The sequence below is a fragment of the Protopterus annectens genome, chromosome 4.part0, assembly GCF_019279795.1.
Source record: "Protopterus annectens isolate FY-2018-M chromosome 4.part0, PAN1.0, whole genome shotgun sequence".
NCBI classification, from domain to species: Eukaryota; Metazoa; Chordata; order Ceratodontiformes; family Protopteridae; genus Protopterus; species Protopterus annectens.
Window position 1 is genome coordinate 913,314,375 of NC_056733.1, and position 13,501 is coordinate 913,327,875.

Genomic DNA, 13,501 nt, shown 5'->3' on the forward strand with positions numbered 1-13,501 from the left:
ATTTATAGGAGCCAGGGGAGGGTCTTGAGCTGTCAGGAAGTTAAGATTGCTAACCAGGGCCTCTTGGAAGCAACCAGCCACACAAGTTGAAGTGGATGGTCTGGATAATCCAGGTTTACACAGATTTCCACTGATGCAATTTTTTGGCCCTATACTCTCATCACCACAATCATTCAAGAGATCTTTCATTTTAAAGAAATGCACATTACTTTATGACCACTTTCATCACAAACACAAAACGTTTTGCTTACCAACACACCATACTTAATACAACTCAGCAAGTGACTATTTATTACAAAACAGAAATACATATGTGTTCCAGAAGACAAATAGTGTTGACCATACTTAAAATCAAAAATGGGTCCTTGCGATTTACAAATTTAATGAACCTTTGGAAAAGGAGAACATTCCAGGGTTTCTGGACATCCAAGACAGTCACGAGGGGAAGGAAACAAAAATAAAATAAACATTCTGGAACTTTACGGAGTCCTTGTGCCAAATTCTTGTTCTGCAGGGGGTGAAAAAAAATTGTCCATCAGTTTTTCTGTTGGAATGTCTAACCAGACTTAAAAAGAAGAATAGCGACTTGGCCCAGGTAGAAGTAGATGAAATGTTTGGTTTCATGTGTCACATAGCTTCCAAAGTTCCTCCCCACAATACAGTGCCACGTAGGATTGTACTTTTTGTCAAATTCCTGAAGAAAAATACAGAAGCGAAAACAGTAGTCAGCTACGTACCAATGTTCATTAAAGATTTTGTAATAAAAGTACTATTCATAGAATGATCTGTATTTGTCAAAACATAAAAACAGAATCATCACACGTTACAGTATGGCGAGATGTACAAGGTAATTTTTCTCTACACGATTCAAAGAATCTAAAAAAAAGGAAAGAATGTGTGAAACAGATCAATTAAATGACATCAACAGCTGTTTAAGTTGCACTTACCCGTAACAGTAGAGGGTTGAATTCCTCACTGCTACATTAGCTTTTAGGCTACGTGAACTGGGTCTTGAGCAAGTCAAAAAACTGTCCAGTTTCCAAGAGCTCGGGTTCTCTCCCACACTTCCACTAAGACTGCTGTTTGCCCAGCCCCTAGGAGGTCCTGGTGGAATGCACCTTGCCATGGTAGGTGACGCAAAAAAATACCAGAGGACAACCAACAAGCAATGGTTTGCTTGGAGACAGATTGACCCTTCCCATCATCTCAAATCAACCCCCACATGGGGGGAAGGTGTCATGTCAACTGTTGCCATCTCTTGCCATTCAATGCCACTCTACCTTCGACACTCATGCCAGACTGTCGTAGGTCTTCTTCCACAATCCATCCACCTCTTTGTTGGATGCCATTGTTTCCTCTTGCCTCGTTATCATCAGACCCAAATCTTCTGCTTTTCTGCACATGTGCCCAAACCACTGTAATCTGTTATTTTCGACCTTTTCTGCAAAAGGTGCTGCTTTGCTTCTGCTCTTAACTCCTCATTTCTTAAGTCTTTCCCACAGTGTGCACTCACTGGGAACCCTTCAGAGACAGAACACTGTTTGTACTAGTGTCACTGGATCCTTGTTTAGTCTGCACCAGTTCTATCAATACTTCTGGGACTTCAAAGCACCACAGGATTGCCCAAACCAGCTTTCATGGGACTTTGTCATAAGCTTTTTCAAGTCTAAGAACTCCCAGTTGGAAGCCTTCCATGCTTCTAGTTTCTTAAAGTATCTGCCTCACTGCAGATGTCAGATCAATTGTGCTGCATCTTGAACAGAATCCAAACCGCTATCTACAATCTTACCTTTTCTTTGTGGAACACCATATATGGAGGCTTAATAGAGAATGCCTGAATGTCACACTGTTTTGGCTGAAGTAATAGCTACCAAAAAAGCTGTCTTCCAAGACAAACTGCAAATCCACTGTAGCTGCAGGTTCAAGGGGGGGGTTGTAGATCCCAAGGTGGTGCGGGTTCCTTGATTGGAGGCCGAAGTAAAAAGGTACCTTTTAAAAAGGACTTGCAAAGCTTGGAAGAAGCTAGGGAAGCTGAACTGCCTCCTATATGAAAATTGGAAACCGCTGCCAGCTGAACCTTAAATGTAGACAAAACTGGCACCCTGATGAAAAATACCTGCCACAAATTCCAGAATAGCGGGAACTGGAGCAGGGAATTATGCAAATCACATTGGGACGCCCAAAAATTGAAAAACCTTTCCACCTTACTAGAGTAAGCTTTCCTGGGGGATGATTTGTGAGCCAAACTGGAGAAGAAAGCCCGGGAGTCCTAGCCATCACTGGAAGTGGAGCAGCCAAGCTATAAGCTCCAGATTGACTAGATCTGGGTGCGGGATCCGAGATCAGATGCAGATCTAATGTTGAGGAGGTCACACTACATGGGACCACAGAGAGGGAAACCATACTTGGCGACCCCAGAAGGGGGCAATGAAGATTACTAAGCTCCCCGGCCACCAAGCTTTCTGAATGAACTTCGGTATCAGGGGAAGAGGATAAGCATACAGAAGACCAGAGGGCAAAGCATGAACCAGAGTGTCTCTTGGGAGCTCCCCCAGAGGGGGGGGGGTTTCAGAGAGAAATACTCACTGCACTTTGCTTTGGGAAGGACAGGCGAAGAGACTGCAGCAAGGCTGACCCCACTTTAGGAACATCTGGTCCGCTACTGAAGGATTCAGAGACCTGTCATAAGGCATCAGAATAGATCTTCTGAGCCCTTCTGCCAGAATGTTGGACCTCCCTGGAATGTGTGCTGCCACCAGAAAACGGCCGGTGGAGATCACCCACTCCCAACAATCTCATGGCTTTGTGACAAACGGGATAAGACCTGGTTCCCCCGTTTGGATAATCACCAAAAGTGACAATCTTCTAAAGGGAATCTAGGGGAACCTTCACCTTCATCCAAGTCTGCATCTTTTGTGACTGACTCTGGTGAAAAGTCAAAATGCTTCTGTCTGCACTTCGTTTTATATGACCCTGCCTTGGGGAAAACATCAGAAGGGTCCGAATCAGTCTGGGAACTCACAAAGTGAGTAACCTCTGGACCTACTGGTACAGACAGTCCTTGCTGGGAAGAATGACTGGAAGGAGCAGCAGTACAAGGTCGGGACTGAGCCAAGCTGAAGATAATGCCTTACATTTCGGTCTAGCCAAAATCCTTACAAAGGCTTCAAGGTCAAAATCTGAGCCAAAGGAATCCCTCCACCATTCAAGTTAGAAAAAGAGTTCCCCAGCCCAATCAGCCTCGACTTTGATTGAGACAGTTCCAAAAACTCCAGAATGGACTCTCCAGTTCTGGACTCATCTTGATCTGCATGAACCAAAGTTCAGAGAGTCAAGAGTGCTGCTGGTGTCAGTCATTTGGGCTGCTGGCTCCAGCAAAGGTGCACCAGGAGAACCAGACCCAAAGGGTGGACCAACACTGGAGATAAGGGGAGGGTAGTTAGAACCATACTGAAACTTTGGAAGCTGGCAGGCTATTATATCCTTTGTAGGATAGAACCCTACAGCTAAAGTTATTGCAGCAGTGATTAATACGTAGCCAATATTTTCCAGTCTGATTGCAGATATTCTCCTCCTCAGGGCTGGACCAAATCAGCAGTCAAGAGTGTAAGAGAGCCAGAACCTTTGGAAGCTGCCCAGTTATTTGGGCAAGACAACTGGTACAGCCTAAGGACTCCTGCAGCAGTGGGAATGGGGATGAAGGTCAATCAGTAATGCAGCAGTGGGGATGGGGATGAAGGTCAATCAGTAATGCAGCAGTGGGAATGAAGGTCAATCAGTAATGCAGCAGTGGGAATGAAGGTCAATCAGTAATGCAGCAGTGGGGATGAAGGTCAATCAGTAATGCAGCAGTGGGGATGAAGGTCAATCAGTAATGCAGCAGTGGGGATGAAGGTCAATCAGTAATGCAGCAGTGGGGATGAAGGTCAATCAGTAATGCAGCAGTGGGGATGAAGGTCAATCAGTAATGCAGCAGTGGGGATGAAGAGAATCAGTAATGCAGCAGTGGGGATGAAGGTAAATCAGTAATGCAGCAGTGGGGATGAAGGTAAATCAGTAATGCAGCAGTGGGGATGAAGAGAATCAGTAATGCAGCAGTGGGGATGAAGAGAATCAGTAATGCAGCAGTGGGGATGAAGGTAATCAGTAATGCAGCAGTGGGGATGAAGAGAATCAGTAATGCAGCAGTGGGAATGAAGAGAATCAGTAATGCAGCGGTGGGAAAGAAGAGAATCAGTAATGCTTACCAAGAAGTGAAATTCAAATGCCCACTGTAGTTTCCAGCCTCCTCAAACTAATTGGAAAGCACCAAAGCTGTTCTTGTTTCACCCAAAGGGAGAAGCCCAGCATGCTGCTCCTCAGCATAGGCTCTCTGCTGCAGAAATGTGCATCCACCTCCTAGAGCACACAAATGCAGAGCTTGCAATGCTGACACAGGGTGGTATGGAGTTATGCTTTTAAGATTCTATTTCTTTTGGAATAATTTGGGAATTGTGCCTGGGTAAGTTACGTTTTGGTGCTACCCATCAATGCACAAGGTCAATTTAGTACATTGGTACACAACTTTAAAAATGCAAATGGGAGGCTGCATAGCTTTTGTACAGAAATAGTCCTGAATAAATGTTTCATGTAAACTAGTAAGAACATTCAGTTTTCATTGTTTATGAAGCATGCTAACAAAACTCCACATACATCTTACACAAATAGAATGACACAGTAGTACTGTTTACAATTTTATATTTACCAGACATATGGTCAGCCTCGGGTTGCATTCTTTGTAAGAGGGCCACTGTTTTGGAGGGCCGTCCCCTTTGTATTTGGAAACCAGTGGGTGAAATAGCTGCTTAACAGTTTCCCCTTCCTTCCAGTTTTAATTATCTGGAAAGAAGTCTAAACTAACCATTTTATGTAATGTTAGTCAGCAAGCAGCACCACCATCAAGCAAAGTGAAGCAACAGATAAACCTTGGTTACATTAAGTGAGGAATCAGCTGCACACTGCCAGATTCAGGTGTGCCCCCTCAAAAGCTTCCCATATCAAGAAGCATGTAAAGTTAAAACATTTTTACTTCACGTAAGTTTACATATCAAAGCAAAAACAACTTACCTTCTTTATGAAAGCAGCAATATCTTTCTCTATATTGTATTTCTCAAGGGCTTGTGTGGCACATTCCACAGCATCTTGCTGCATCTCCTCAGACATATCGGCATTCTTGATAACAGCTTTTCTGTCAGACATGGCTGCTAAATACTGGAAAAAATATACATAATGAATCCATTCATTCCTTTCCAAAAAAACTAAAGTTGAAACTTATAACATCCCTTCCTGTAAATACTTCAAGACTAATGTCAGATTCAAGCCCAAAAAAAGTCTGTTAGCATCTCTTAAGGCACCAATTGTGAAAAGCAGCAAGTTCCTAGATAAAAGACAAATATCTGAATTGGTGCATCATTTGAGAGAGAAAAAAAAACGATAAATTTAATAACTGTATTTAAACATATCCCATTACAATACTGAACCAGACTTCACTTGAAACAAACTATTCAGCAGTTACCTTATGTTCATAAAGTGCAGCTACAATCTCACTGTAGATCATGGAGTACAAAATTTACACTGACATTAGGAAAAAAAACAAGCTTGTGTGCTTAACAAGCAAGAACCCCATGCTATTAACAGCAGTTATTGGCTACCACAAAAGTGGGAAGCTGTTAAAAGCCTCAAATTTCTACAAATGCTGGAGGGGATCCTAAAAGCATTTAATGGTTTCCCATCACTCTTTAGTTGCCACTTTCTTTGTGGCAATGCTAACTGTCATACAGCTCTATCTACCATAAAGAATGACAGTCTCAGAGACAGAGAATGTGCTGGAAACAAAGACTTTGGATATTTCATCTTTCATGTGGAGTCTTGCCAGAGCTATAAAAAATCATAGATGTCAAAGAGACCCAGAATCCCAAGGTATTTCCTTGCATTCACTGAAATCAGAGTGGAAAACCCCTGAAATTAAAAAAAAAATAAATAAAATCTCTTTGTACTGAAGTGTCAAGCAGACACCCTAGGAACTTGATTGTTCTTACCCACTAGAAGAAAGAACAAATCCAGAAAAATCAGGGGTGCTTTTTAAAACTGACAGAATAAGAATGCAAATCAGCTAAAGTTTTACTGTAAAGAGTACATCACTGCCATTGAGTTTCTGAAAGGATTATGAGAAAAAAAAAAAAAACACCAAGGACAGATGAGAGGTATGCTTGGCAATAATGGAACACTCATTTACTTTTATTACCTTTAGCAGTAATACCAGCTTAAGATAACTGAGAAAAGTGGACCTTGCACAACCATGTCATTTAACATTCTGAATCTGCATCGCCTCAGAGGAAAAAAAAACACCTGTACCCTAACAAGACTACCATCAGAACCCATTTGTCAGATTATCTACACCACCTGTACCCTAACAGACTACCATCAGAACCCATGTCAAATTATCTACTGCCAAAGAGAAATTGAGTCTCAGCTATTATAGGTTCATAGGTAGATACTAGGCTATCTGCCCTAGAGCATTTATAAACCTAGCCAGAGTGTATTTGGCTTCCGCCTCCCTATTAGATTAGCCTACTGTGCCTCTAAAGTAGGTCACAGAAGGTACCCTTTTAAGATTAGTTTACTGTGCCTCTGTCTAGCAGGGACACAGGAGAGATCCCAGGGGTGAATTTGCGATTTCCCATCCACGCATCCAAATTTCGCTTGAAGAGGGTCAGCGAGGGGCTATGTCTAACATGAATTGGTATTCTATTCCAGAGCGAGGGGAGCCTCTGGGAAATTAATCTGTCCCTCCAGCATGTCCTATTTATTTTTGTGCTGTGGTTTAGGTCCCTGGAGCGTGTAGCTCTAAGGGACTTGGATTTTTTGAGGTGGAGCATGTCCATTAATTCTGGGTTTGACATGGCTTTGTACATCAGGCATAGATCGCCTCTGAGTAGGCGGTAAGCAACTGAGAGGAGCTGGAGTTTTAGTCGAGCTGCATAGGACATCTGTTTGTAGCCCATGATCCTCTTGGTGAGGTACTTTTGGGGTCTCTCCAGTTGCTGCAGGTTTCGGGTAAAGTACATCCCAAAAGGGGCACTGTATTCAATTATGGGCTTGATGAGTGACGAGTAGAGGGACACAATGACCTCTCTCGATCTAGATGCGAACCCTTTCGTGATAAGGTGGGCTATATAGAAGGTCTCTCTAACCACTTTGGCAACGTGATTATCAAAGGAGAGATTACCATCTACGTTGGTCCCCAAATCTCCAATTACTTCTTCCGTACTTAATGGATTACCACCTATGTGGTAATTTGTGGGCACCTTGTTTTTCCCAAAGGGGATGACTATGCAGTTTTTAGCATTTAGCTTGAGGCCGTGGCTCTGGCACCAAGCATCAGTCTCTGTGAGACCCTTTTGGAGGATGCTTGTGTCAGCTGGAGATTCGATTATGGCCCCCAGTTTGCAGTCATCTGCGAACTTTGTCAGCCATAATCCCCCCATGTTAGCCTGAACCTCAGAGAAGTATATACCGAACAAGAGAGGTCCCAGAACTGAGCCCTGTGGGACGCCACTTGTAACTGGTTTAGATTCGGACATGGCACCTGCGATTCTGACCATGTGGGTTCTATCTCTGAGCCAGTTTGCAACCCATCTTGTGATATAGGGGTTGATATTTAAGCTGGTAAGCTTATTTATGATGCCAGGGTGGGTATTGTGTCGAAGGCTTTTGTGAGGTCCAGGTAGGCTGTGTGGACTACCTTGCCCTCATCTATGGCTTTGGTAACCGTTTCAAAGAAATCAACTAGGTTTAAGAGGCAAGATCTGCCCTTAAAGCCGAATTGGGTAGGGTCCAGTGTCTGGAGGCTCCCAATGTCTTTGTTTATGAGTTCATGATAATACGCTCCATAGCTTTACAGACCAGACTAGTCAGGCTTATGGGGCGATAGTTTCCGGGGTCTGTTGTGGCACCACCTTTGTGGAGTGGGACCACTGTAGCTGTACGCCATTCTTTGGGTACATATCCTGTAGTAAGGCTAAGTGTGAACAGTGACTTAATGTGAGGGCTCAGTTCTTCTTGGAGCTCATGTAAGACAGCCTGGGACACCGTCCGGTCCCATAGATGCTGCTTTGGAGAGGGCAGCTTTCATCTGTGATGTCAGGGAGGTTACATTCAGTTGGGATAGGCATTTGCTCCTTTGGGGGGGGGGGTTATTAAAGATTTAAAAGCTTGCCAGTGTGACAAAAGGGGGGCGGAATTACAATCTGCAGATAATCATTCTGATTTGTTGAACTGTCCTCGTTTCTGGGACAGCACCCCCCCCGAAGCCTCACCGTCATTGTTTTTTGAATGTTTGCTTGCTAGAAGTTTGCTGGGATGGCTTATTTTGTTTTTTTTTTTCTTTTAATGATGAGACAGGAGTGAAATCTTTACAAACCTGGAGAAGGAAGGCTGAATCATTGGAGTCACCCTTCAGATTGACTATCTGAGATGAGAGGGAAACCAAACATTTAAATGTTAACTTCCTCTGGTAAAATTTTTGAACATGGGCATGTAAAACTTCTAATAATTCCAGTAGTGACAGTTCTGGAGAAGGCATCAATTGTGAATCATTAGCGCACACACACAAAAAAAAAAAAAAAAAAAAAAAGAAGAGGTCACCTGATTCACTGAAGCATATGCAAACAAAACTTCTCAGAAGAGAAAATTGGTATTTTTTTGTAATCTTTCTATATAATGCAAACAAAAACTTTTAACATGCGAGACTGCCAATTAAGAATTCTAAAAATAAGTCTATCAAAATGTATACCCCCCCAATGTAATAGTCACAGCAGGAGGGATTAACACTTACCAAATGTTTAGCACGGTCAGGAATTGGGATTGGAGAAGAACTTGCAAGACTGAGTAACTATGCAATCCATCTGCTGTTTTAGGGGCTACAGACCTGCTACCAGACATTTACAGACTGTAAAAAACACACCCAACGCTGGAAGTATGTCAGGGACAGGAGTGGGTTGAAAACTCCCCATATGTAATAAATCGTTGCACTGAAACTATTGATTCATCCCAGATATTGTTTCAAAGAAAATTCTTCCAAGAAATTACCAGAAGAAACTCTTCAGAATCAGTTACTTTAAAAGAAAAAAGTGGCCCTCCATAATACATTCCCTGTTCATTATATTGGGAATTTTCAGATAATGAATTCCCTTTTCTTTTACCAACAAAAAGGAAAGAGGGAGATAAAGAGCCTAAAGTAAGCCCAATAAAATCACCCCTGTCTAAATAAAAAGTTTGGTCTTCCCCATCTTGGTTAACAGCTCAATCCCCAGCCTAATGCCACTAAACCACAGTCACCAAGTAGATACACTGCAATGCTACAGAAAATCCAGAAGTATGCACCACTGCTGCAAGGAGATGGTGCCACACACACAGCCAAACAGCCGATGCACAACAAGTGCTAAAGTTGCACAACACATTCAAGAAAGTTTAATGTGTGAACGAAGTCTGGAGAAAAAAAAAGCTTTACTACAGTTAAACAGGTGCACCCAAAGGAAAACTGCAGCACTACTTTTGACTGGGTTAGTCCCACTAGGACAGCTGCTTCTTATAAAAGCACACACAGCAAAAACATCACTTGTGGCAATATTCTACAAGTGAGCTACTTCAGGTGGGCAATATAGATGAACGTTCCTTGAATAAGGCAGGACTGCATGTGTGTGAGACATTAGTACAAAATCAAATATAAAAAAAAAAAAAGAAATGGACAAAATAATTGTTCACAAAAGTTTAACACTTGCTTTGTGTACTTCTCTGTAAAAGGATAGTCACCAATTTCTGGACAGTCATCACACCGGCAACTTCCTTCCATGTCCCCCAGCCCTTAAAATTGCATTCTAAATACCAAAGGAGTTCCACCCACATGATAAACTTTTCCCCTAAAAGAAAGGGGTGTCAGGGCACTAATGTATGCTACAACTGGAATCTGGTGCCCCCCCAACTGCACTTATCCAATACTAGCATTTACCCCCCATCCAATCCCCAAAGCTGCACTCTATCCAGTAAGTAGGGCAGAGTGCTAACCTGCCTTCTTGACTGCCTGCCCCAAGCACTGTTGATGCGATCAGTGTTGCTCAAAATGCCTGTGAAAGGAACTGTGTTGGACACCATGCAACTATACAGCCAAAGAAATCAACACAACTGCAAATTATGTTGATATGGTTATGTCCTTGCACTAACCCCAACTAGTGACCTCTCTATTACTTAGGTGCCTTACCTTTAACTACTAACTTTTTTTCTACCACACCATTTCAGAAAGGGTCAATTGTATAACTGCTGCTCAATCTGTCTTAAACCTGAATGTAATGTTATGTATATATAACTTCGAAAATAATGTTATGTTTTGTAAAGTGTTTTAGAAGTTCGTACTATATGTGCTAAATGCTGGTATTGCTTATGACTGTAAATCTGCTTGAAACTAGCATTTACTAAATGTTCAATGTATATTATATTGGAGTTTTTCTCCCCGTCTCCGGTGAAAATGGACATATATCCAGTCGGACTATCCCAGTCAACAAATGTAAAATAAACAAAAATGTCATCTGATGTTTTATGCTGCTACAAGATGGCCTTGATGTGAGCCAGACAGCAAAAATACCACTGTCTACATGCTCAGCATGCAATGTGCAAAGAAAAAGCAAGTGGTCATGAAGAAAAATACCTGCTATCATTTGGAGGACACTTCATTCTCCAACCTTCCACACCAAAGGAAGCATAATTGTAAAAAGAAACACCAATTCACTAATTGGGGTGCTGTCATTCTATGGATGTGGTATATTATATGGTCATTCTATGGATGTGGTATATTATATGATCAAAAACAGTACTCTGGAAGTTGGAACTGACAAGAAAAAAAATAGAGACAAGAAAAGATGAGAAGCTTTGGAAGTTGGGTGGCTGTCTTAAAGGATTTGCAGGGGACTCATCCTACTCACAATAACGTTGCTAAATTCTGGAACAATATCCCCACAATAATTTTACACCACTTAACCAATCCTGGTCGCGCACACACCCACCTCAAGGTCTAGGTTTTGTGTTCATTGTACGATACTCCCCTTAAACTGAATTTACTCAACCTCTCACTGAAATGAGGGAACAGTTTTTGTATATAACTGCTGCCTGTAGAGTCCACAAAGTCACATGGGTTCTCTTTAGTAACTATGTAAAATCTTAGAATGTACAGATGTAACTACTGCTTGTATATAAATAACTACTCTGTGTTTAACTGGAACTTAGTATAATGCTTCTCTCCCCAGGCCTCTGATGAAAAGGGATATTACACAGCTGGAATTTCCTGGTACACAAAGACAAACCCATACAACAAAGGCTACTGAAGAGAGTTAACAACATGATGAACATAAACTGTAAAGTGCACCCACTATATCCCCAGCTAGTAAGCTGTCAACCACTAGGCCGAATGCAACACCTAAGCTTACTGAGAAAAAATACACTAGGCAGCCATAAGAACCGTCGCACAACCCTTGACTGCTTAAATTCTCACACAGATCATTACGCAGCCAAGATCAAATGACAAGTAAGTGCCACAAAAATGGTCCAATCTCAGCAAGTGAGATTAAATACAATCGAAGAAGTAATACTATACGCGGTAGCATTACACATATAGTTAAAGCATATTTTACATAGTCCCGTCACAGAATAAGCAGTTGGGACAAAACGTTTCATCCTATACATAGTTAATAATAAGTTTCTTGGTAGATTACTTTTGCCCCCACCCTTAAAAAAAAATCACACTAACCGAGCTATTGTTTTACTTTCAATCTTCTCTTCCAGAGGAAGGGTGCACAGAAAGTGAATATTTGGAGAAGTAGGGTAATTGGTAGTATTACTCAGATGCGTAATTTTGCGTTATTCGCTTACTTATTGGGCGGGGGGCAGGTATGCTGATCATGCTTCCCAGATGTCCAGATTGTGCCTCATAAATTTAGTCCGCTCTGCCTCTACGTAAAATGCGGTATTCTTGCATATTGGTGAACATACAAGTGCCCTCTCGCCCCCCCCGTTTTCGGCTTCGTCCATATCGGTTATATTTTTTTTTAATTTTTCTTAGCTTAAATATGCTATCCATTGGCGGGGTTCAGCGCAAAGGATGGGAGACCATTTTTGTAAATATTCTCTTAATACTCTCATTGTTGACCTATATTCTGTGGTAATTTTTTTTCATACCATACGAGTTTTTCTCCGCGGGCCTCCGCTGAAAATGGACCCGTGTCCATTCGGACTTTCCCAGTCAAGAAATATTAATGCCACCACCCGAAAGAGAAAAAAAGACGTGGACACGCTAGACAGTACTCGTTAACCTCATCATATTCATAAAAACGTCAAGATTATGGGCGTGAATAAGGGGCCGTCCGTGAAGCGTCTGGGTGGGATTTCCAATTACGCAGATCTGCATGTTTAAATTAAACCCAACCCTCCTAATTACATATAAAGCATCAGAAAATAACATTAGCACATTATCTCTTATTTCCCCCCCAGTTATTTTTTTTAAGTAGTCTTACACATATTAAAAACTATAACGCAATTTTACTCTGAATCCCCCCTATAACTTTACGTACTCGTTATTTACATCACAGTTAACTTAAAGAGAATAACTGAACTTCACCCATAGAGAGGCTTGTCATTATTGCCGACACAAACTTCCTCAGCAAATTTCAAGAAAAATAAAAATCATCCAGTTCAATACACAGAAACCCAGACTACATAAGCATAGCTGGAGCACCAGTAATTTAATAACTTTTGTGCTGCTGCTCAATTTTCGATGAAACAATTTTATGAGGTAGATTTCTTGAGCACCGTTCACTCTACAGACATTACACTGTATCTGACACTACCTAAAAAACAAAAACACGACTGGTAATAACACAGTATTTCAGGTCTACTGGAAGTGGGAGGAGTTCCCCAAACTCACCATAATATATTAATTAGCTGGTAAGATATAGCTAGGTGTATATACTTTACCAAGAGCCCGTACATCTGACTCAGATGTCTGCAAATTAAGTAGAACCAGTCCACATCACAGCTAAAGTAGAATCCTGCATGCGGGATCCCAAAGAGTCCCACGCAGAATTTAGGGAGCATTACAAACAACACTGTGAAGCAGTTACTTGAAGAACATTAACCCACATTCAGATATCACCAGACAACCAAACTGAGTATTACCAAGCATGCTAAAACATTTCCAGTACCAGAAGCTTTACAATCAATTTTCACATACACTCACCTGGTGATTAACACACAGGAAAACGATGGAGCACCTACGTTCTGTCACCTAACTCTTTCCACAGTACCTCTTAAGGTGCCGTCTCCTACCACATTACACACTACAACAAAACACAACCTCACCACTCATTGGTCAACGACAAATAGAGCGTGATTCCAATTGGTTATCTGTCCCACTCTC

The 13,501-nt window shown here is 41.8% G+C and overlaps 1 protein-coding gene across 2 annotated transcripts; it reads right to left on the bottom strand.

The window, feature by feature from the left end:
• Positions 1-264: 264 nt before the first annotated feature.
• On the bottom strand, positions 265-13,449 carry DYNLL1 (dynein light chain LC8-type 1). 2 transcript variants are annotated; one of them, XM_044068880.1, is made up of 3 exons: positions 13,322-13,449; positions 5,107-5,250; positions 265-694 (listed from the first exon to the last, which is right to left on the bottom strand). In XM_044068880.1, the coding sequence occupies exons 2-3, from the start codon at positions 5,236-5,238 to the stop codon at positions 557-559; spliced, it is 270 nt and encodes an 89-aa protein (XP_043924815.1). In that variant the 5' UTR covers positions 5,239-5,250; positions 13,322-13,449; the 3' UTR covers positions 265-556. The 2 variants fall into 2 exon arrangements, with proteins under 2 accessions (XP_043924815.1, XP_043924814.1); XM_044068879.1 differs by lacking the exon at positions 13,322-13,449 and adding an exon at positions 12,265-12,404.
• Between the last annotated feature and the right edge of the window lie 52 nt (positions 13,450-13,501).